Source organism: Coenobita brevimanus, chromosome 102, assembly GCF_032717465.1.
Source record: "Coenobita brevimanus isolate Jiangsu-jjx chromosome 102, ASM3271746v2, whole genome shotgun sequence".
Lineage (NCBI taxonomy): Eukaryota > Metazoa > Arthropoda > Malacostraca > Decapoda > Coenobitidae > Coenobita > Coenobita brevimanus.
The window spans coordinates 17,900,619-17,923,463 of record NC_137055.1 but is presented as its reverse complement, the minus strand read 5'-3'; the positions used below and the strand labels follow the sequence as shown (position 1 = coordinate 17,923,463).

General features: G+C 40.1%; 1 protein-coding gene across 1 annotated transcript in view; it reads right to left on the bottom strand.

Annotated features, from left to right (window-relative positions):
- Nucleotides 1–22,845, bottom strand: part of LOC145415404 (UDP-glucosyltransferase 2-like) — a 149,061-nt gene that overhangs the window by 1,111 nt on the left and 125,105 nt on the right. Inside the window, exons 4-5 of the mRNA XM_080284687.1 lie at nucleotides 4,061–4,184; nucleotides 3,179–3,398 (exon numbers count right to left, since the gene is read on the bottom strand). Coding sequence (XP_080140813.1) covers nucleotides 3,179–3,398; nucleotides 4,061–4,184 — 344 coding nt within the window. The remainder of the gene's footprint in view (nucleotides 1–3,178; nucleotides 3,399–4,060; nucleotides 4,185–22,845) is intronic.

Here is a 22,845-nt window from a genome sequence, read left to right as displayed (position 1 = left end):
CATGGATTCATGGATCCATGGAGAAGCCAAAGAAATGATGAGGCCTTTACTTTAGGCGAAGCCAGACAGGCAAAAGCACCCCAGTACACACACACACACACACATAATATATATATATATATATATATATATATATATATACTACTAAAATTCTTGTTCGTTGTAGATTGTGTTATATAAATTTTATAGCTGGCCATACCGGAGCACCCAGGAGGCTGAAACTTGGAGTACAAAGGTAACTCAGCATGGGGGGAAAGACATACACCCGGTGGCGTTGGCTTCTGAGGCTGTTTAACATATATATCTATTATAAATCCCATACCGGTGAAACCGGTCGGAGACTATAGGTTTGCACGGTTCCGTCAGTACTTCAGCACTTCTGTACCTCTGTACATCAGTACCTCAGTACGTCTGCATATTCGTGTCAGTTCTGTAACTTCCACATGCTTGGACGGATTTTGATATATCTTCAGACAATTGTTTCTCATGCCATTATTGTGTGTCGCGTGCAACAACCAGCCATCTACTCCCAAGGTTAAGGTCACACTTGGGGCTCAAACAAGGTCGTCTGCAATTTCGTGTCTGTTCTGTAAATTCCACATGCATGAACAGATTTTGATTACCTTCACACAATTGTCCCCCATACCATGGAGGTGTGTCACGCGGATCAACAGTTCATCTGCTCTCAAGGTCAATTAAATATGTATGGATATCATCCGGTTGGGGACTTTGTATATCATGGCAATACTGAATGCACTTGTTTTGAGATGGATTGGCTTTTTGTGAATAGCAGTAACTCCATCCAGTAGAGTTTCGTGAATTTTCTGTATGTATGTGTGTGTGTGTGTGTGTGTGTGTGTGTGTGTGTGTGTGTGTGTGTGTGTGTCTGTGTCTGTGTGATGGCGAAATTAGTACTTAGTTTAACTGGTATTGAGGAACTAAAAAGAATTATAAAAGAACACAGGACAACGTTGATAATATTTCTATCGAACGTGAGGATTGGAGAGTGATTCAGGTTTTTCCCTGATCCAACAGAAACAGTTGCAAAATATCAGTTTTATCGGACGAATGTGTTTGTGGTAGTAGAAACTGGTACTTATCTTTAACATTGGACTTGGGAAATGTATATAGTGTTTCAAAAAACGAATTTTACTGCAGTCCCATAAGACCCCATCAATTCATTACTGTTACATTTTGAATAAGTTCTCCCTCGTATATACCAAGAGGTTTGGTGAATGCTGTCATTTGTCCATTTTAACCTGCCGGAGATTTTTGGCCAATTGTAGTTTATTTCTCGGCGTTTTGTTACTGAAAACGACTATAGATCTTTTCCACATTACCTCATGGCTGGTATCATATATTTGTTTCAATATCTTGCTACATCTCAGCATTTTGAAAAGGGAAATGAGTCTTAGGGCAAGTTAGCTACACCTCAGTATTCAGAATGGAAAAATTACAATTTTACACCAAGTGGAAAGATTATAATCTCTAGATGTGATGTGTAAGATTTGGCAGGACTCCCTGTACTTCCTATTTATGTGTGAAAAGAATAATGCCCCTAGGTAGATGACGCAGTTGCATGTGTCCAGAGGTAGATGAAGGAAAGAGGAGGAAAGAAAGTGATTGTTTGTGTGGTTAGTAAAGAGGAAAGAGGAGAAGCATTACCGGTGCAAGGGTGGTGAGGGGCAATGGAAGTAGACAGCTATTTGACTGTCGTGGCAGATTTATGCTTCAAGTAAGCTGAGTTGAATGACATGATTATGCGGGTGAAAAGAAATGAGCGATTTATTACTCTACAGCTAGAGCTGGCCTGTGATGCAAATTATTATACGAATTACACCTGGACACGAAAACTCATCGTGATCATGCGTTTAATGTTTATTTTTATTTTTGTCTCTCCGCTCGGATGATTATGGGAAAAAGTAGGATAAAACTTTACCAAATATTGTATAATGAATGAATACCACATGAAGAACTATTTATTAAAATTTGGGCGAAAAAGGTCATAGGTGAACACATTCTGCTCATGCAGCTGTGATTCCATTTTTATCAAATTTGGTAGAAGGGTTGTGGGACAAGAAAGGATAAGGTATTGGCATATTAAGAACAAATGTCTGAGGTAGGATCACCAGTCAAGATCAAAGGTTCGGTTTATCAATTCACTTAGATTCGACTTAGACCAAACTTAGTGGAAGGGTGAGGTAATTCTTTTTTCAGAACATTAGATTAAAAGTTAATATCGCAGGGTATGGTTAAATCACACACTTCTGAAAGGATTTGGACCAAACTTTGGTGTAGGCTTTGGGAAAGGTATAGATAAAGCAATTCGATTTTAAGAGCAATGAATCAATGGTCATAGTCACAGGGCACGATCACGGGTTTGATTTTTGATCGAGTGTAAGGCGTGGGCGTTGCATTCTCTGAGAGATGCGTCTCATTTTATATCTCTGGTGTGGAACCTGGGAAAAACACTTTCATTTAAAACAAAGTAAAATTATGTCATATCTTACTTCTTGTAGTCTTCACAGCCTGCGGCTAGGCTAATGTCATCAAGAATATGAGTGAACAACTGTTATACATCCATGTAGCACTGCACAGCATAAAAAAGAAAAAAAAAACTGCTATATTCGGACTGATGCACGGAAGTAACTGTAAACGCACACATCATTATGAGAGGCACCTAGCACATAAGTTCGAGAACTCAAGCAAAACTGATTTTAGCAAATATTAGAAGAGAAACCCCTCTGTCATGGAGGTGATATAGATTTTTGTATGTCTTTCAGTTTACATCCATATGAAGTAAGGACAGGTTTGGTGATAGTTGTGTGTATTTTTCTGGAGTAATATTTATTTTCCGTGTCAGTTACACTGGGTATGTTTGTGATCTTACTCTGGGCACAAAACTAACACCAACGATTTAGGATTAAACACCAACACTTATGCCTCCTGAAAGGGATATTCATACAGTCTAATGCACCTCTTTGCTTGCAGTCCCTTCTTCCTTTGTAGTGGCAAGTCGCAAAACAATATGGGTGCTTCCATACACAGTTGGAGCTCATATTCCATATATAAAATTCTATTAAAGTTACCACCTCAAAGGAAAGAGAAAAACCACATGCTCACCATGTTTTGTCAATTACTAACCGAGTACTTTGGCGAGGGGAAAAAGAACACCTACCCTGGGTCTGTTGTGAGAGTGGTGATGGCGGCCACCAGGGAGTCCGAGGTGAGGTCTCGCCAGTTGAGGACCACACCGAAACCTTTCCGGGCCATACGTGCGGCGTTACGGAACTGATCGAAGGCAACGGGGACCGCCAGCACAGGAACCCCGTGGTACTGTGCCTCCTGCATGCCCAGGTTACCGCAGTGTGACATGAACACCCGTGTCTGGTTGTGACCTGAAGTAACAGCTTATATTACGTTACCTATCTCAGAGCCACCGAACATTGACAGCTTAATCAGACATTATCTAACACATTGTCTGATCATCCAGATTGAGGTAATAAATGAAAGAACTACAACCCGGTCCACTGATTCATGTTCTGGAGAAGCTGTTTCTCACACTCAAATATAATAAAATTGACAGTGTGAAACAGCTTCTCCTGTACTTTCTAGTAAAACTGATTTTTCTTTCATTATTTTTTCTTTCTGCATAACCTGACTGAATTAATGTGTATTCATTTGTGTTCAATCCAAAATCCTGGTTTCAGTGTCGAAAGACCCTGTGACTTCGTAAAAGAAGAAGAAAAAAAAAAACAGCATTAAGCATCAGCTTTATTTTTATTAAACTGAAGAGAAGTCACCCGCATAATTCTCACCTGTGTTGGAAATTAATATATGAATGACTTGGAATATTCAATTAGATTTCAGTACGTAACATGCACAAACAAACGTATATCTTTAGTTTTATCAAGTATAACCAGTATTTCGACTACCCAAATGGCAGGTGAATTTGTAGGAAAATTAGTGTAGTAGGTCCTATTTAAAAATAATCTTCCCATTCTGGCACAGTGAAGAAAACATTTGAAACAGTTGAAAAGAAAAAATGATTGATAGTTACCAAGAATGTCCTGTTGTGGCAGCCATTTCCTAGTGATGACATTAGGTGGGAGATCCAGGTCGTCACCCTCATACTTCCACACCACTCGCTGCGGCACCCGTCTGAACACTTCCATCAGTGCCGCCTACACCAGAAACAGCAACGACAACACGTCACCGATATAAGATGGATCAGATCCAGAGACTTCATCAATTAATACAGACGCATGTTGACATCAGCAACGTATGGCCATCCTAACAAAAGCTCGCCACTGTAAACAAGTTATTCTTTATGGAGGAAACTGAAATATGGGATGACAGAACGGCCTGGCAGTAGCTGCATGTTGCATACTGTCTGTCATACACAAATTAACTGTACCTATCTTTAATGGTTGTCTAAACTGATCATTTTTTATTCATAATTACACAGGACAAATACAATAAACCACAACTCTCTTTAGGCATGATATTCAGCCGGCAATATAACTTTATCCCCAACTGCTAAGTCACACACACACACACACACACACACACACACACACACACACACACACACACACACACACACACACACACACACACACACACACACACAAGACCTAAAGAAGTATTTCTTAGAAGTTGATTGGGAAAATGAGCTTAGAGGACAAGATTTAAATGCTGTATATAAAAATTTCTGTGAATTTTATGAAATAGGAGTCCAGAAGTATATCCCACAGCACAAAGAAGCAGATAAGAAAATACAGAAATGGTTCAATACAGAATGTAAAAAATCAAAAGAAAGAAGAGATTTGTTGTGGAATAGATACAGAAGACATAATAGTGAAAGGGCGTATAATAATTGCAAACAGGCAAGAAACGATTATACAAGAAGGAGGGAAGCCCCAAAACAGATTTAGGAGGATATAATAAATAAAAGTAGTGATCAACCAAAGCTGTTTTACAGCTATATCAGAAGCAAAACCAAAGTAAAAGATATAATACAATCAATTACGGACGAGGGAATCACTTATATACAAGAGAATGATATTTGTGAAGCACTAAATAAGAATTTCCAATTAGTTTTTACAGAAGAAAAAAATTTTGAGAGGGACTATGTGGAACATGCATGTCCACACATACTACCAGATATACAAATAGCAGAAAAAGTAATACAGGAGGAGTTAAGTACATTAGACAGAGGAAAAGCAAGTGGTCCTGATGAAATTTCATGTTGGGTACTACGAGAATGTGCAAAGGAGTTAAGTAAAACATTGTTTTTAATTTTCAAGAAATCCTTGAGTCAAGGTAAACTACCTGATATTTGGAAAAAAAGCAAATATTGTCCCCTTATTCAAGAAAGGAAATAGACAAAATTCACTCAACTACCGACCAGTATCACTGACCAGTGTTGTAAGCAAGGTATTAGAAAAGCTTATAAGAAAAGCTTGGGTAAATCATCTAGAAGAACACAACATGATAACAGAAAGACAGTTTGGTTTCAGAAAAGGAAAATCATGTGTTACTAATCTGTTGAGCTACTATGACAGAGTAACAAACACAATACAGGAAAGAGAAGGATGGGTGGACAGTATCTATTTAGATTTCAAGAAAGCTTTTGACACAGTACCGCACCAAAGACTTTTATGGAAACTGTACCATCAAGGAGGAATTCGAGGCAAACCGTTTTGTTGGATGCAAGACTTTCTCATAAAAAGAGAAATGAGAACAGTACTAAGAGGAAACTACTCATCATGGAAAGAAGTGACTAGTGGAGTACCACAGGGTTCAGTGCTGGCACCAATCATGTTTTTAGTGTATATAAATGATATAAACAGTAACACTGGAAATGAGAGCTATCTGAATATGTGTGCAGATGATGCAAAAATACAAAGGAGAATTCCTAACACAGACTCTTGTAAAGAGCTACAAGAAGAATTAAATAAATTTCATGAATGGAGTAGTACATGGCAAATGGAATTCAATGTGGACAAATGTCATGTAATCAAGTTTGGTAAAAGTGGAAAAAGACCTGATTGGGATTATAAGTTAGGAAATAAAACCCTATACACATCAGAAAGAGAGAAAGACCTAGGTGTGATTATCAATAACAAACTATCTCCGGGTGACCACATCAGCAAGAAGGTACGGAACATGTATACACTGCTTGCAAATATGAGAATAGCATTCACATACATAAATGAAGACATGCTAAGAAGGATAATAACATCATTCATTAGACCAACCCTGGAATATGCATCAGTAGTCTGGAGTCCTCATCTCAAAAAGCACATAGACAAGATTGAAAAAGTTCAGAGGGCCGCTACAAGATGGATACCAAGCTTAAGGGACCTAAGCTACGAAGAAAGACTAAATAAACTGAATCTACCAACACTACAGGAGAGAAGGAAAAGAGGTGACATGATAATGCTATATAAGTGCATATCAGGGAAGGAGAAAATAGACATAAATGATTACTTAACATATGGAGAAGCATCAGCAAGAGGACACTGCAAAAAACTGCATAAGAAGAGAGGTGATAAAGACGTAAGGAAATTCATTTTCCCAAACAGAGCAAATGATCAATGGAATGCACTACCGAATGAAATAGTGTGTGCCAAAACAATTCACAAATTTAAGGATATGTACGATAAATATGGTTTAAGACACGGGACAGTACGAGCTTGACTCATTCCTGTAAAGATACAATTAGGTAAGAACAATTAGGTAAGGTAAGAACACACACACACACACACACACACACACACACACACACACACACACACACACACACACACACACACACACACAAACACACACACACACACACACACACACACACACACACACACACACACACACACACACACACACACACACACACACACAAACACACACACACACACACACACGATCACGACCATCAAGTGATTCTGACCGACCCGGTGAATTACACACACACACCTGAACACCATACTTCAAACCTGATATAATATAATGTATGGTTTCCGGCTGAATGTCATTCCAGTTTAACAGCAAAAAGTTCAATATTTTCGGAATGAGTTCTGTGACTTAATAGCCCGATCGAAGTTATCTTACAGCCCATCGTACAGAATGTCTTGAAGAGGAAGTTTAAGCTGTTGCCGAGCGTAGGCTAGATACGATACTAGATACAGCCACTTCGAAACAACTAACATATGTTGCCCTTAACAGTATCCCTCATTCTCAATGTGGGCTTTGCACTCAGCTTGTTTCTTGCACATTTCACTATTGTCTGCGATGGCGTCATTTTATATATGATTAATGCTGCCTTTAGGCGATTCATTTTAAGAAATCCACTTGTTTAGAAAGACTTATGAGAACTTTAAAATTTGTAAAAGCCAACTGCAGCATTGTATTACTTATTCCGTGAATTTAGTGGAGCTGGCAGCTTATAATACACGAGCACATACCTGCTGTGATATATATATATATATATATATATATATATATATATGCAGAAACTTCACTTCGCCGTGAACATATGTATACAAAATAACCACAGGAGAAATGGAAGGAGCGACAGTGAGTACTTTCGTATATTACATCTTCAGACAGAGTAAGACAGAAACGTAAAGGGTAGACGTCTTTTATGCACACCCGCAGCAGGGAGTGGCACACAGAACAAAGGATGACATGAATTTATACCTGCAGCTTAACTTATGGTCACCTGCAGCTAGGAGTGGTACACAACAAAGGATGACCTGAATGTAAAAATGGGCAATGCCAGAACAATAGGTATCTTTCTTTTTTTTTTTGTTTTCTTCCTTTGGGATGCACCTGACAAAAGGGAGGGGGAGGAGGAAGGGAGGAAGGGGGAGGGGGAGAGAGGGGTAAGGGGGAAGGGGAGAGGGAGGAGGAGGGGATAAATACTGCAGCTTAACTTAAGACCTGGAGGATTAATGCTAGGTGTGTCCCACACAGGTGTGACTACAATACCAGGAGACGACAATGAACAGTCAATTGTTAGGACCGTTTTCACAGTCTTCCCTAACCTTTCGGGCCCGAACGTGTGTCGGGCCTGAACCAAAAGCATCTATGGATTTCACAGTCGCTCCAAATGGCTTTCGGGAGCTTACTAACGTGGGGACGTGTGCCTGTGTTGATGAGGTAGGGTTGGTAGTTCTGGGTGGTGAAAGCATGAAAAAGACACCTAGCCCAGCACTTTCCATATGTTAAGAATATTTAGAAATTGGAATGTAATTAATATGATGAATAACTTAGCTGGAAAATCCACTTCACACAGTTCTTACTAATATACTCAGGAGTGAAGATATTCGTAAGAAGGCAGCAAAAATAACGAATAGGAAACGTCATCGGAATGAAGAGCTAACTAACGGCAACCTCACCATACTCCTACTAAGAAATCGGAAGTAAGCTGAATCGTGATGAATGCTGAGCATTGTAAAAAAGCCTTAAGTAAAAATAACCATGAAGAAGTAACATGTATAATAATGAGTGATGGTGTGGTTTATTAACAGGTATAGAGTTAGTACATGAACATGTTTTTTCTTCTAAACGGGGTGTTAGCTAAATCAGGCATCAGATATTAGAATTTTTATGAAAATATGCATTAGATAACGATTCTCATATTTCTTTCGGGTCCGTCTGTTGTGGAGCCTCCACCAGTCTGCGAAAGGCTAATATTCAAATACATAGCAGAAAGTCTCCTAAAAGTACACAAACATATTTTTCATCTCAATACCGTGTGTTTTATTTATTTCATTATTATTACATTAGGTATCTAATATTGAAATATTAATGGAAATATGTTACATATAACTATCCTTTACTTTATTACTTTCGGGACCGTCTGTTGGGGAGGCTCTAGGCCCCCCAACAATGTTCCAATTATTTGTTTGGGATGTCCCGAATGCCGTCCCCAACGGAGGCCTCGGAAAGCTGGCTAGGGGCGACTGTGAAAACGACGTGTGTTCGGAGGTGAGTAGGCTGTTGGGGACTGCATTAGGGATGACTGTGAAAACGGCCCTTAGTCTGGGGGATACTGCTTTAAAATTAATTCAGTTAACAATTCATCAAACTTAAAATGACCATAGCTCATGTTTCCATTCATTTCATATGTGCCAGAAATTATGCAAGATTCTATTACATTTCTACTAAGGAGTGGACTGTAGCACCAGTCGAACAGGGCATTACTCCCAAGGTGGATGGCAAGCTGGAGATAGGGAGAGCTGGAACTTCCGTTTCACCAACCCTCAGGACTTGATCCTGACCATCCCCCTTTGCTGAACATTTTCAGTGCATTCACATACACAGAGAGTAGGCCAGCATGCTCCCTTAACCCACCACATCCCGACCGATTTTCCACCACTGACTCCCCCTAATCCGAGACCAATTTTGGAAAAAAAAAAATTTTTGCCTCAAACCTCTGCTTTTGGTGAGAAACATTGAAAATTCACAGAGGAATCGCTCACCTAAGGTTTAAAATACTCGATACAGGTAGCAGTACTCCTTATCTTACTGGGTTTTCTATCAGGCTGGCTCCAAAGAAAACGAGTTCTATGGGAGGGTAACTATTCCACACCACTCAGAAGCGGTATTTATTTATTAATTTAGTACGAATTTTTATGTAGTACTAGAGTATATTGGTTTTCAAACAGTAATATAGGCAATATAAGCATTGTTTCACTCACTAACTCATCAGCATATCTGAACTTTTTTGGCGACATTACCTGATCATCATTTCTGACTGTTTCTTCCTTTAATGCTATGTACACTTTGTCCTCCACATTGTCTTTGATTGGGGAATCACTCTGGTCCTGAATGTCTTTATTGGCCAGGTCACTGGTAACAGGTGAATTGCCGATACAGTGTCGTGCGGGGGAGGGGTCATGCTGGGTAAGGCATTGTCCCTGCCTGGCATCTTGTAGAGGAAGGTGTCCCGTGATACGTACCCAAAATCACGTGCAAAAATTGAAAATTGTGCAAATTATGAACATTGCAATTGCGCAACGTACTGGTCCATTGATGGGTCTAGCTGTGACAAAATGTTGCGACGTACTCATACGTCAATGGGACGCCTCAGGTTAATACCTCTACCTTTAACCGTCTACACCACAGTACATGCGCATAACATATCACACCTACTATTCACTCTCTTTAGTAATGGCCGCTGTAATGTACTGTCAAATGAAGTGGTACCTCAGATTGCCACCACCGGCAGGGTAGGGCTGGTGGCACAGGGTCCTCCCAGTCACCATTGAGTGACTGTGCCAGCAGCGACTGTTGCTATTTCCAGTAATGCTCGTCAGTGAAGAAGTGAAAGTGCGGCCTTATTCTTCACAAACATCTGCAGCCTTATCACAAATTTAAACTCAGTTCATTTTTTCCTTCAGTCCATATCCCCTTTGGCTCTTTTCCTCACAAAACCACAAATCTCATGCTCTACTGATATATCCCCATTTTGTTTTCGCGGTTACTATCTCCTTACAAACTTCCGTAACAAAGGTGGCACCTGTTGTTATATAAAATCCCAATAGACAGTTGACACTATTTTAAACTTCACTTTATCCAGTTTTGATTACTCATTGTATAAACTAAATATTACCAAATATATTTGTGTAGTTTATCGCTCCTCCAGTGCCTCTTCGGAACCCAGTGTATTTGATTCTATATCCACACAGTTGCATAACCTTAACCTTGCCCTTGGCACCAAAATTACCATTCTGGGTGATATCCTGGCAGATTTTGGAAAAGTTTTTTTTTGGGGGGAGGGGCTAAAACCTCCACTTTTTGTAAGAAACATCGAAAATTCAGAGAGAATGTGCTCAGTTGAGTTTACAAATACTGTAGAAGTAAGAGTACCTTTACCTTGTTACCATGTTCTCACAGGCCAGGCTCGAAGAGAAAATATTTTCTATGAGAGGGGCAGCTATTTCAAACCATTCATAATTGGTTAGATATTTATTTACTTGGTACGAATTTATATGTAGTACAAGAGTATATTGGTTTTCAGACAGTAATATAGGCAATATTAGCATTGTTCAATCACCAAAAACATCAACAAATGGCAACCTTCTTTTATGACATTACCACCTCATCACTTCTGCTTGCATCTTCCTCTGGCTTATTTCTTCCTTTGTCCTCCACCTCAGGAATCACTTTCGCCTTGAATTTCGGCACTGGAGAGGCCTTGGTGCGACATGTCTACACTGGCCAGGTCACTGCTAACAGGTGAGTTGCCAAGAAAATGGCGTGCTGGGGGGAGGGGGGGTCAAGTGGGGCCAGGCATTATCCCCGCCTGGCGATGGGTAGTGGAAGGTCTCCCACATATGCCTACCAAAAATCACCGTGAAACTTGAAAAATGTGCAAATGACGGTCCTCGCAATTGCATAACATATGGATACATAGTCAGGTGTCACTGTGACAAAATGTGGTGATGTATCCATATGTCGTCGGGACGTGGCAGGTTAAAATCAAGAACATCTGAATCATTCTCTCAATTTAAAATTGCCAGAAATCATGCAAAAACTGTAATAAATCTAGCTAAATCAAACATTCTTCAAAAGCAAGCATCATAACTACTTAACCCCTTAAGACCACAATTGTTTCAGGCAGGGTATCTCTCACAACTGCAATTCGGGGGTGTTTTGGCAACTTACACCAAGGGCAAATTGACTGTGTTCTGGCTAACGAGGAAGATAACTACCTATTTTTCTTATTGAAACAGGTCTATTCAAAGTGTTTTGTCACACCAACCATGAAAACAGGTGTATGTAGGTGTGGGGAGATTACTAGCCTGTAGGGAGATAAAGTAGGCTGTGGAGAGTAGGCCTATAGATACGGGGGTTAGAAATAACCAGCTTTTCGCATGAAAAGAAAGCACTTGATTGTGTTCTGTAACATCTACCATGAAAACAGGTGTGTATGTAGGTGTGGGGAGATAATTAGTGTGGGGAGTAGATCTACAAGGCCTTGGTGGTATTTAAGGAGAAAAATTTTGGCAACAACCAAATTCTCTTGTGGAAACCCTCCATTTCAATGGGATTTGTCATACCAGCCATAAAAACAAGTGTGTATGTAGGTGTGGGGAGATAAAACAGGTGTGGGGAGTAGCCCTACTAGGCCTCATAGTCATTCTAAAACTAACGCAGATGCATATAAATGTTTATAACCATCAAGGACATCAAAATAAAGTTGAATAATGCTATAAATGGATGCATAAGAAAGGGGAAAAAAACAATATTTTGTTTCCGATTTGTCTTTACTGTCCTAACTTCTCGTTACACATTTATCACACCATTACAATTATCACATTATCATTACACTTCATCACACTTATCATTACAGTTTCGGCAACAACCAAATTCTCTTGTGGAAACTCTCCATTTCATTGGAATTTATCACACCAGCCATGAAAACAGGTGTGTTTGTATGTGTGGGGAGATGGAACAGGTGCGGGAAGCAGTCCTACAAGGCCTCATAGTCTTTCGAAAACTAACACAGACGGACACTACTCAGAGGTGCTAATCTGAGCAGGTAGGGAGAATGAAAAAAAAAGAAAAAAAAAAAAGTAAGATGCGTTTTATGTATTACAACATACAGCATTCTCCAACTACGTACGTACAGAAACTGGTAGGTACGAAGTGAGAAATGAACAGAGTGAGGTGTAAAAATTTGGGAAGAAGTAGAAATAATATGAAACAGGTACGTACATCAGGCCTGACACTCGGGGGCCTGTTGGGGGTTGGAAGGGTAGTGAGGGATAAGGATGGAGAGATGGGGCAGGGTTTGGGGGGGGAACGAGGCTACCAGGGAGGAAGGAGGGGCAAGAGAGGGTGGAAAGAGACACAGGTTGTTGTGGGAGGAGAGATGCAGATCCGTGGAGGGGTGGGAGAGTGATGGGGGACAAGGAGGGCGTGAGGGAGTGGAGTAGAGGGTGGAAGGGAGGCGGCCGAGAGTGGGGTGTCCCCCCACCGCCTAGGTTGGTCCGATCCCCCCTCACGCCACATCAGGGGCAAGTTCTCATTGGCCTGAAGCCATGTACGTCATAATCGGGGTGGAGCAAGCACTCCATAGTTTATTACAGGCCGCGTTCAATTGATGCGATTAGGCATTTTGGTATAAAGCTCAAATCGCATCATTTGATGCGATTAGGACTTAAGGGGATAACAATCCTAATGACAATAGAATATTCTGGTCTACTCTTAATTCTTTCAATAATGATTTTAACAAGTCATCTTCCATTCCCCCACTAAATCATCAGACGGCAACTTTACATATGACCCGCGTGGGAAAGTGGAAATTTTTGCCAGTACATTTGCCAGAAACCCTACCATAGACGATATCAGCCAGAATGTCCCAGAACTAGAACTTGACTCTCCCGAAATTGCCCCACTTAAAATACAAACAAGATACGTAAAATCCATCCTAGGCAACTTACCTACAAACAAAGCTCCAGACCCAGATGGAATTCTGTCAATTGTTTTGAAAAAGTGTTAGCCTGAACTTGCCTCTGTTCTAGCTAAATTATTCAGACTATGCATACGTACTTCTTTATTCCCAAATTTATGGAAGGAAGCAAATATCCACCCAATTCCAAAGACAGGAAGTTCCTCTGACCCCTGTGATTACAGAGCAATAGCTGTCACATCTCTTGGTAAGGTATTTGAAACTATAATTAATAAGCACATTGTTAAACATCTTGAATCCAACAACTTAATTAGTGATAAACAATATGGTTTTTGCCACGAAAGATCCACCACTGACATACTCAATCTCCTAACTCATACCATCTGTCAATCAATTGATCTACAAGGAGAAACTCATGCAGTAGCTCTTGATATATCTAAAGCTATTGACAGAGTATGGCACCGTTCCCTGCTGTCCAAATTCCCTTGCTATGGACTAATGTCTTTTGTTCCTTTGATTTCTTCATATCTTAGTGACAGGAAAATAAGAGTAAAAGTATATGATGTATATTCCAATTTTCACTCAGTTAACGCCGGTGTGCCGCAGGGGTCAGTTCTGGCGCCAACCCTAATCCTGGTTCATATTACTGATCTCTTATCAGTCACCCACAATCCTATCCACTCATATGCAGATGACTGAACACTACACAGTTCATTCACACTCAGACACCCATTTACAAAGTCTAATATCTCTACCTCTCAACTCAGGACAGCCATCTCCTTAACCCACTCCATCCCGACGTTTTCTGGGCAGTGGTACACCCCAGTCCCGACATTTTTGGACCTTTTTTTTTTTTTTTTTGGCTCAAACATCCGCTTTTGGTGAAAATCATCAAAAATTCATAGAGAAATCGCTCACATGAGGTTTAAAATACTCGATCTAGGTACGAGTACCTCCTTACCTGACTGGGTTTTCTAACAGGCTGGCTCCAAAGAAAACGAGTTCTATGGGAGGGTAACTATTTTATCCACTCATAAACAGTATTTATTTATTTACTTGGTACGAATTTATATGTAGTACAAGAGTATATTGGTTTTCAAACAGTAATATAGGCATTATAAGCATTGTTTCACTCACTAACTCATCACCATTCATGACCTTTTCTTCCCACATTACCTGATCATCATTTCTGACTGTTTTTTCCTCTAATGCTATGTAAATTTTGTCCTCCACATTGTCATCGATTGGGGAATCACTCTGGCCCTGAATGTCTTTATTGGCCAGGTTACTGGTAACAGGTGAATTGCCAAGACAATGGCGTGCACGAGGGGGGAGAGGTTATGTGGTGTAAGGCATTGTCCCTGCTTGGCATCTTGTAGAGGAATAGAGGAAGGTGTCCCGTGTATACGTGCCAAAAATCACTTGCGAAATCACTTGCGAAAATTGAAAATTGTGCAAATTAGGGACCTTGCAATGTTGCCGCATTAATTCACGTCTCCGGGATATGAGTGCACATCATGTGAGGATGTGAATTCACGTCTCCGGGATGCGGCGGGTTAAATCAAGACGTATCTATGATCAGTGAATGGGGACAAAACAACCTTGTCTCATTTAATGCTAGTAAAACTAAATATATACAATTTATAAATAGACAGATATTGCCTGATTCGTACATTGCCTTCAGTGCTACTAATATTCCCATCTCCAAAAGTATTGAAATTCTTGGCGTCTCACTTAACAATGCCCTCAGCTGGACCTCTCATGTTAGATCACTTGCTATAACCGCCTCTAAAAAACTTGGATTATTGTACAGAGTCCGTAACTTCTTCACTGATGAGCAGTTAGCTATAATTTATAAGAGTCATGTGCACTCTCAGCTTGAATATTGCTCACCCTTGTGGAATGGATGTGGAGAGGTTGCATTAAAACAACTAGACAAAATTCAGAACAAAGCTGTTAGAATCATTAACAACCCTGGCATTACAAATAAACTACCTCCCCTGCAAGTAAGAAGGAATGTTGCCTCCCTTGCATTATTTTACAGAATGATATTTTTATGGCAAATGCTCAGACGAAGTTGCGTCCATGGTGCCACCTCTCCATGCCTTCCCTCGTGCTACACGGGCATCTGGTAGCGCTCATGACTGGAATGTCAGTCAGTCATATTGCAGAACTTCTGCCTATCAGAATTCTTTCATTCCCCGAACTGCATCTCTCTGGAACTCGCTTCCCCAGAGATGTTTCCCTCCATATTTCAACCCACAGCTGTCCAAGTCTAACTATTACAGATGTTTTATGAACGAAGGACACCGGTAATCTGGTGAACTGATTTTTTTTTTTTCATTTGTTTTTCCTTCCTCCATTGTTATTTTAAAAAATAAAAAAAGGCTTTTTGATCTTTCTAGAAACGTAGAGCCTGCACAGTCAGTATGGTGATCACTGGATGCTTTGTGATGAAATAATCCATTAATCTATGGGGCTGTCCTTACACTGTATTTATGTTGTGAGATTCTAGTTTCCAAATTTTTTTCCAGACTGTCCTATGTAAAATTTGTTAAAGCTTTTACACAGGATTTTGTAAACAATGCCTGTAATACTGAATGGGCTGTTCTTGATGAGGGTTTTTTTGATTGTGTTCTCATATTTGAATACTACTTGTACATTAAGTTTCTTCAGTATGTGAACAACATCAAGAAAATTTTCATGGAAGAGGAGGACAAGGGTTCTTTGAATATTCTGGCGATCTGGCTTATTAGTTTTTCCTTCAAGGAATCGTTTCTTGGCTGTATTGTGGCACTGAGTTAGTATGCTTTGTGGATATTTTAGTTTCTTTCCAATGTTCTGAATCATTTTTAGTTCATCATTTAAAATTCTGGGTCTGAAATTGTATATGCTCTTACGTACATGGATATGAACACAGATCTTTTTACATTAATGTGATGGTTTGAATAATACTGCACATAGGGCCTAATATTTGTAGGTTTTCTGTATTGTGCATTGTGAACTCATCTTTTACCTTCGAAGGCAAATTTTACACACAAAAATTTGGTATGGGCACGGATAATCCCCTCTCCCCAGTTCTGGCAAATATTTACATGGAATACTTTGAGAAACATTTACTGACGTCCGTAAATAAAATTTTGTTTTTTTTCATATCAGCATTCACCAAGTAAAATCAAGACCTGGTCCCTCAAGCAGCAAACATTTACGATGATAATGCGGAAAATATTCTTAGTAAAATAACCATAAGTAAGGAGGACGTATTGAAAGAAATTAATAAGTTAAAACCTCAAGAATCGCTAGGTCCGGACGATATATATACAAAAATTATAAAAGGTACCAAAGATGAATTATGTCAGCCACTTTTGACGTTATTTAATTACTTTAATTTCAGGAGAAGTTCCAGAGGCGTGGAAGACCGCAAAAGTAGTGCCCATCTTAAAACGGGCGATAAATTAGCTGTGTCAAATTATCGTCCGATAAGTCTAACGTCAATAGTAGGAAAAATCTTCGAGTCAGTTTTGACAAATAAGATTAGAGAGCACTTAGATTTAATCATATAAACGAAAGCCAGCACGGATTCAGGCAAGGACGATCCTGCCTCACAAACTTCTTGTCCTTCTACTCGGAGGTCTATGAGGCAGTAGATAGCGATAAAGCTTACGATGTTATTTATCTGGACTTTAGCAAATCTTTTGATAGGGTCCCACACGAAAGGTTAGAAAGGTTCGAGCACACGGTATAAACGGTGATATCTTAGAATGGATAGAATCCTGACTGAAAGGACGAAAGCACAGAGTATTAATAAATGGAACAAGTCGGATTGGGGATTAGTAACTAGCAGTGTACCACAGGGTTCAGTGCTCAGTCCCTTATTTTATATATATATATATATATATATATATATATATATATATATATATATATATATATATATATAACTGAGGATCCAGTAGGGAACCTGATGGCATATATAAAACTGAAGACCAGGACAATGAGACGATGTAATTCATGTTACGTATTTTAGTTTGTCTGATGATGAGGTTGGATTCCTCGAAACGTCACTGAAATTAATTGTGAACATGGCCCAAGTCCATCGTCTCCTTGTCCTGGTCTTCAGTTTTATATATATATATATATATATATATATATATATATATATATATATATATATATATATATATATATATATGATCTAGACTTAGGAGTCAGTAGCAGCATCAGAAAATTTGCCGACGATACAAAAATAGGGCGTACCATTAACTTGACTGACGATTGCCATAACTTACAAAAAGACCTCGATACATTGTCCAAATGGTCTAAAACTGGCAAATGGAATTTAACGTTGAAAAATGTAAAGTACTTAACGTAGGCAAGACCATTGGAGACACTAAATACAGCTTAGATAACAAAGAAATTAGCAAATCGGAATGGGAGAGGGATCTAGGAGTTATGGTTAGTAACGACCTTAAACCAAGGCAACAGTGTATTAATGCGAGAAATAAAGCAAATAGGGCTTTAGGATATATTTCGAGAAGCGTGAGCAATAGGTCATCAAAAGTAATACTGCAACTTTACCTAGCATTAGTAAGGCAACACTTAGACTACGCAGTGCAATTTTGGTGTCCTTATTATAGAATGGATATTAACTAGTTAGAAAATGTACAGAGAAGAATGACAATAATGATACATGACGTTCGGAACCTGTCATATGACGACAGACTGAAAAGACTAAGTCTGCATTCGCTAGAGAGGCGTAGAGTAAGTGGAGACTTAACAGAGGTGTTTAAGTGGATGAAGGGTATAAATAAGGGAGATATTAGCAAGGCACTTAAAGTGAGCATACAGGATAGAACTAGAAGTAATAGTTTCAAACAAGAAAAATTCCGTTTCAATAAGGAATAGGTAGAAATTGGTTTGGTAATTGAGTAGTAGACGAATGGAATAAGCTACCTAGTAAAGTAGTTGCTGCCTCTTCCATTGAGAGTTTCAAGCATAGGCTAGATAAACATTTGACAATTAAGGGGTGGATATAGAAAAAAAAATCTTATAACCAACACTAATTCATAAATTTTCCTTTTCAGGTTAAATTTTCCTTTTCAGGTTACACTACGATAGAGACTATTCTCCTTTCACACTCTCCTACAAAATGTCCAAGCCAGTTTTTCTATACTACGTGGAGTTCTTTCTGACTTTTTCCTGCCGACTTCGGCTGGAGGATTTGGAGGGCTGGGGAGAGCCTTCTTCTTTGCTATCCTTATCTCATTCTAGTAGTTCAGTTACTCTTCTAGGAGCTGCCGAGCATAGGCCAACAGGCCTACTGCAGTTAACCTCTCTTCTTATGTTCTTATGTTAAGGAGCAAAACTTAGTTTGGCTCCGATACGTTGATGATATCCTGTGCTTCTGGCCTAACAGTCTTCCCATTGATGATTTTCTCCTGAAATTAGATTCTTTGTTCAATCGATTAAGTTTACTCATGAGATGGAAATGGATAATGAATTGCCATTTTTGGATGTAAAAGTTATCACGGACCAAAATGTCTTGAAGACTAAGGAACACAGAAAACCTACAAATATTAGGTCATATGTGCATTATTATTCAAACCATCACATTAATGAAAAAAGATCTGTGTTCATATCCATGTACCTAAGAGCATATAGAATTTCAGACCCAGAATATTTTGATGATGAACTAAATATGATTTAGAGCATTGGGAAGAAGCTAAAATATCCACAAAGTATACTAACTCAGTGCCACAATACAGCCAAGAAGCGATTACTTGAAGGGAAAACTAATAAGCCAGATCGCCAGAATATTCAAAGAACCCTCGTCCTCCCCTTCCATGAAAATTTTCTTGATGTTCACATACTGAAGAAACTTAATGTACAAGCAGTATTCAAATATGAGAACACACACACACACACACACACACACACACACAAATCATCAAGAACAGCCCATTCAGTAATTCAGGCATTGTTTACAGAATCCCTTGTAAAAGCTGTAACAAATTTCACATAGGACAGTCTGGAAAACATTGGGAAACTAGAATCTCACAACATAAATACAGTATAAGGACAGCCCAACAGATTAGTGGTTTATTTCGTCACAAAGCATCCAATGATCAGCATACTGACTGGGCAGGCTCTACGATTCTACCAAGATCAAAAAGCTTAGATGAAAGAAATATAATAGAATCTTGCCTACTTACTAGCACATATGAAAAGAATGTCAACATGAGCTATGGTCATTTTAAGTGTGATATTATTAACTGAGTTAATTTTAAAGCAGTATCCCCCCAGACTAACAATTGATTGTTCCCTGTCGTCTCCTGGTAGTGTAGTCACACTTTTGTGGGACACAACTAGCATTAATCTTCTAGGTCTTAACACGCCCCGTCCCATAGACGTGAATTCACGTCCTCACATGATGTGCACTCATATCCCGGAGACGTAAATTAACGCGGCAACATTGCAAGGTCCCTAATTTGCACAATTTTCAATTTTCGCGAGTGATTTCGTGAGTGATTTTTGGCACGTATACACGGGACACCTTCCTCTATTCCTCCACAAGATGCCAAGCAGGGACAATGCCTTACACTGCATAACCTCTCCCCCCCCCCCCTGCACGACATTGTCTCAGCAATTCACCTGTTACCAGTGACCTGGCCAATAAAGACATTCAGGGCCAGAGTGATTCCCCAATCGATGACAATGTGGAGGACAAAGTTTACATAGCATCACAGGAAGAAACAGTCAGAAATGATGATCAGGTATTGTGGGAAAAAAAGGTCATGAATGGTGATGTGTTAGTGAGTGAAACAATGCTTATAATGCCTATATTACTGTTTGAAAACCAATATATATATATATTTTTTTAATGTGAGGAAGAAGGAACCAAAGGCCATGAGCCCATAGTAACAGTTCCCTCCAAGAGAAAAACAAAATACAACAGAGAGCCAAATTCAAGATCCGATCATTTTGAGATGCCTGGACACATTGCGTTTGAAAGACTGGAGATCATAGGCAGCAGGAAATACAGACAGACCGAGATAGTTCGAGAGCTGACCTGTTGCATAAATGAAAGACTGGGAGTAACGGTTAACTCTTGCACTAGAGAATTGGACAGAAAAGGGATGAGAGTTTGCTGCCAGACAGGTGCAACGCGCCCGTCGTAGAGATGGAGGAATGCAAGCAGACAGTTCAGAGGAGCAGTGACCATTAAAGTAGCGATGGAAAAGAGATAAAGATGCAACAGTGCGGCAAAGAGACAGAGGTTGAAGGGAGTCAGTAAGAGGAGGAGAGTTAATGAGACGAAAAGCCTTTGACTCCACCCTATTGAGAAGAGCTGTATATGGGGAGCCTCCCCACACATGAGAGTTGTACTCCACACAGGGGCGGATAAAACCCGTGTATAGAGTCAACAATTGTGCAGGGGTAAAGAAAGAGCAGAGTCGGCTTAGCACACCCTATCTCTTGGAAGCAGATTTTACAAGAGATGTAGTATGATCTTTCCAAGATAGGTCCCGAGTAAATGAAACCCCAAGCATGTTCAAGGATGATGCAGGATTAAGCTGAATATTATTAAACATTAGTGGGTATACCTGTGGAAGATTTTGTCGGGTTGATTGGTGTAAGAACTGAGTCTTAGATGCATTAAAAACAACCATATTATTTTTACCCCGGTGAGAGATACGAGCCAAGTCAGACATTAGGTGTGCCATAGCCTCATCCCTTGTTTGTTGAAGTAACTGTTGAGATGGGCGATGCGGGAACCGAATGGAAAGGTGAAGGGTGGAGTCATCAGCGTATGAGTGGATAGGGTTAGATGTACAGCTTAGAAGATCATTGATGAATAAAAGGAAGAGAGTTGGTGATAGGACAGAGCCCTGAGGAACACCACTGTTGATAGATCTAGGAGAAGAACGATGGCCGTCTACAACAGCGGCTATAGAACGACCAAAAAGGAAGCTAGCGATGAAGGCACAGATAGAAGGATACAAATCGTAGGAGAGCAGTTTGGAAATTAAAGATTTATGCCAGACTTGATCGAAAGCCTTTGAGATGTCAAGTGCAATGGCAAAGCTTTCACCAAAGTCCCGAAAGGAGAATGACCAGGAGTCTGAAAGGTAGGTAAGAAGATCGCCAGTGGAGCGTCCCTGACGGAACCCGTACTGACGATTGGAAAGAAGGTTGCGATAGGAAAGATGCCTTAAAATTTTTCTATTGAGAATTGACTCGAAAACTTTTGAAATACAGGACGTTAAAGCAATTGGACGATAGTTGGAGGGTTGGGAGCTGTCACAATTCTTTGGGACTGGCTGAATGAGAGCAAAACTTCCAGCAAGAAGAAAAGGTACAAGTTGACAGACAAAGGCAAATGAGTTTGCCTAGGCAGGGTGTAAGCACAGAAGCACAGTTCTTGAGAACAACAGGAGGGACCCCATCAGGCCCATATGCCTTCTTAGTACTGAGGCCAGTGATGGCAGAAAATACATCAACTGAAGAAATTTTAATGTCAGCCATGAGGAAGTCAGAGGGGGGAAGTGATGGAGGAACAGCACCGGAATCGTCTAAGGTGGAATTGGAGGGGAAAGTCTGTGTAAAGAGATCTGCTTTATCAGAAGAAATAGCTACAGAACCATCAGAGTAGAAAAGAGTGGGGAAGGATGATGAGGTAAAGTTGTTAGAAAGATTTTTGGCAAGGTGCCAAAAGGAGTGGGAAGAATTCGAGTTGGAGAGTTGAGAGCATTTAGTATGGATGAAATTATTTTTAGTAGACCGAAGAACAGACTTAGCACGATTCCGGGCAGAAACGTAAAGATGATGTGATTAAGGGGTTGGTTGGCTCCGGTACCTTTTGTAAGCCCTCTCCTTGTTGTGGACAGCATTAGGACAAGCGTGATTAAACCAAGGCTTTCTTGTGTTTGTCAAAGGATATGAGAAAGGAATGTATGCTTCCATGCCCGAGAGAAAAACCTCCGTAATGTGCAAGGCACACTCAGATGGCTCCCGGCCATGGAAGCAATAATCATTCCAGGGAAAATCAAAGAAGTACTGCCTGAGGGCCTCCCAGTCCGCGGCTCCAAAATGCCACAGACGATGTTTCCCTGGAGGGTCCACAGGCCGTACCGGAGTGATAGGACAGGTTAAGGTAATAAGGTTGTGATCGGAGGAGCCCAACGGAGAGAAAAGATTAACAGAGTAAGCAGAAGGATTAGTTGTGAGGAAGAGGTCAAGTATGTTGGAGCTCTCTCCAAGGCTGTCAGGGATACGGGTAGGGTGCTGTACAAGCTGCTCTAGGTCATTAAGGATAGAAAAAATGTAGGCTTGTTCACCAGGTGGATCCGTGAAAGGAGAGGAGAGCCAAAGGTGGTGGTGAACATTGAAATCTCCTAGAATGGAGGTTTCAGAGA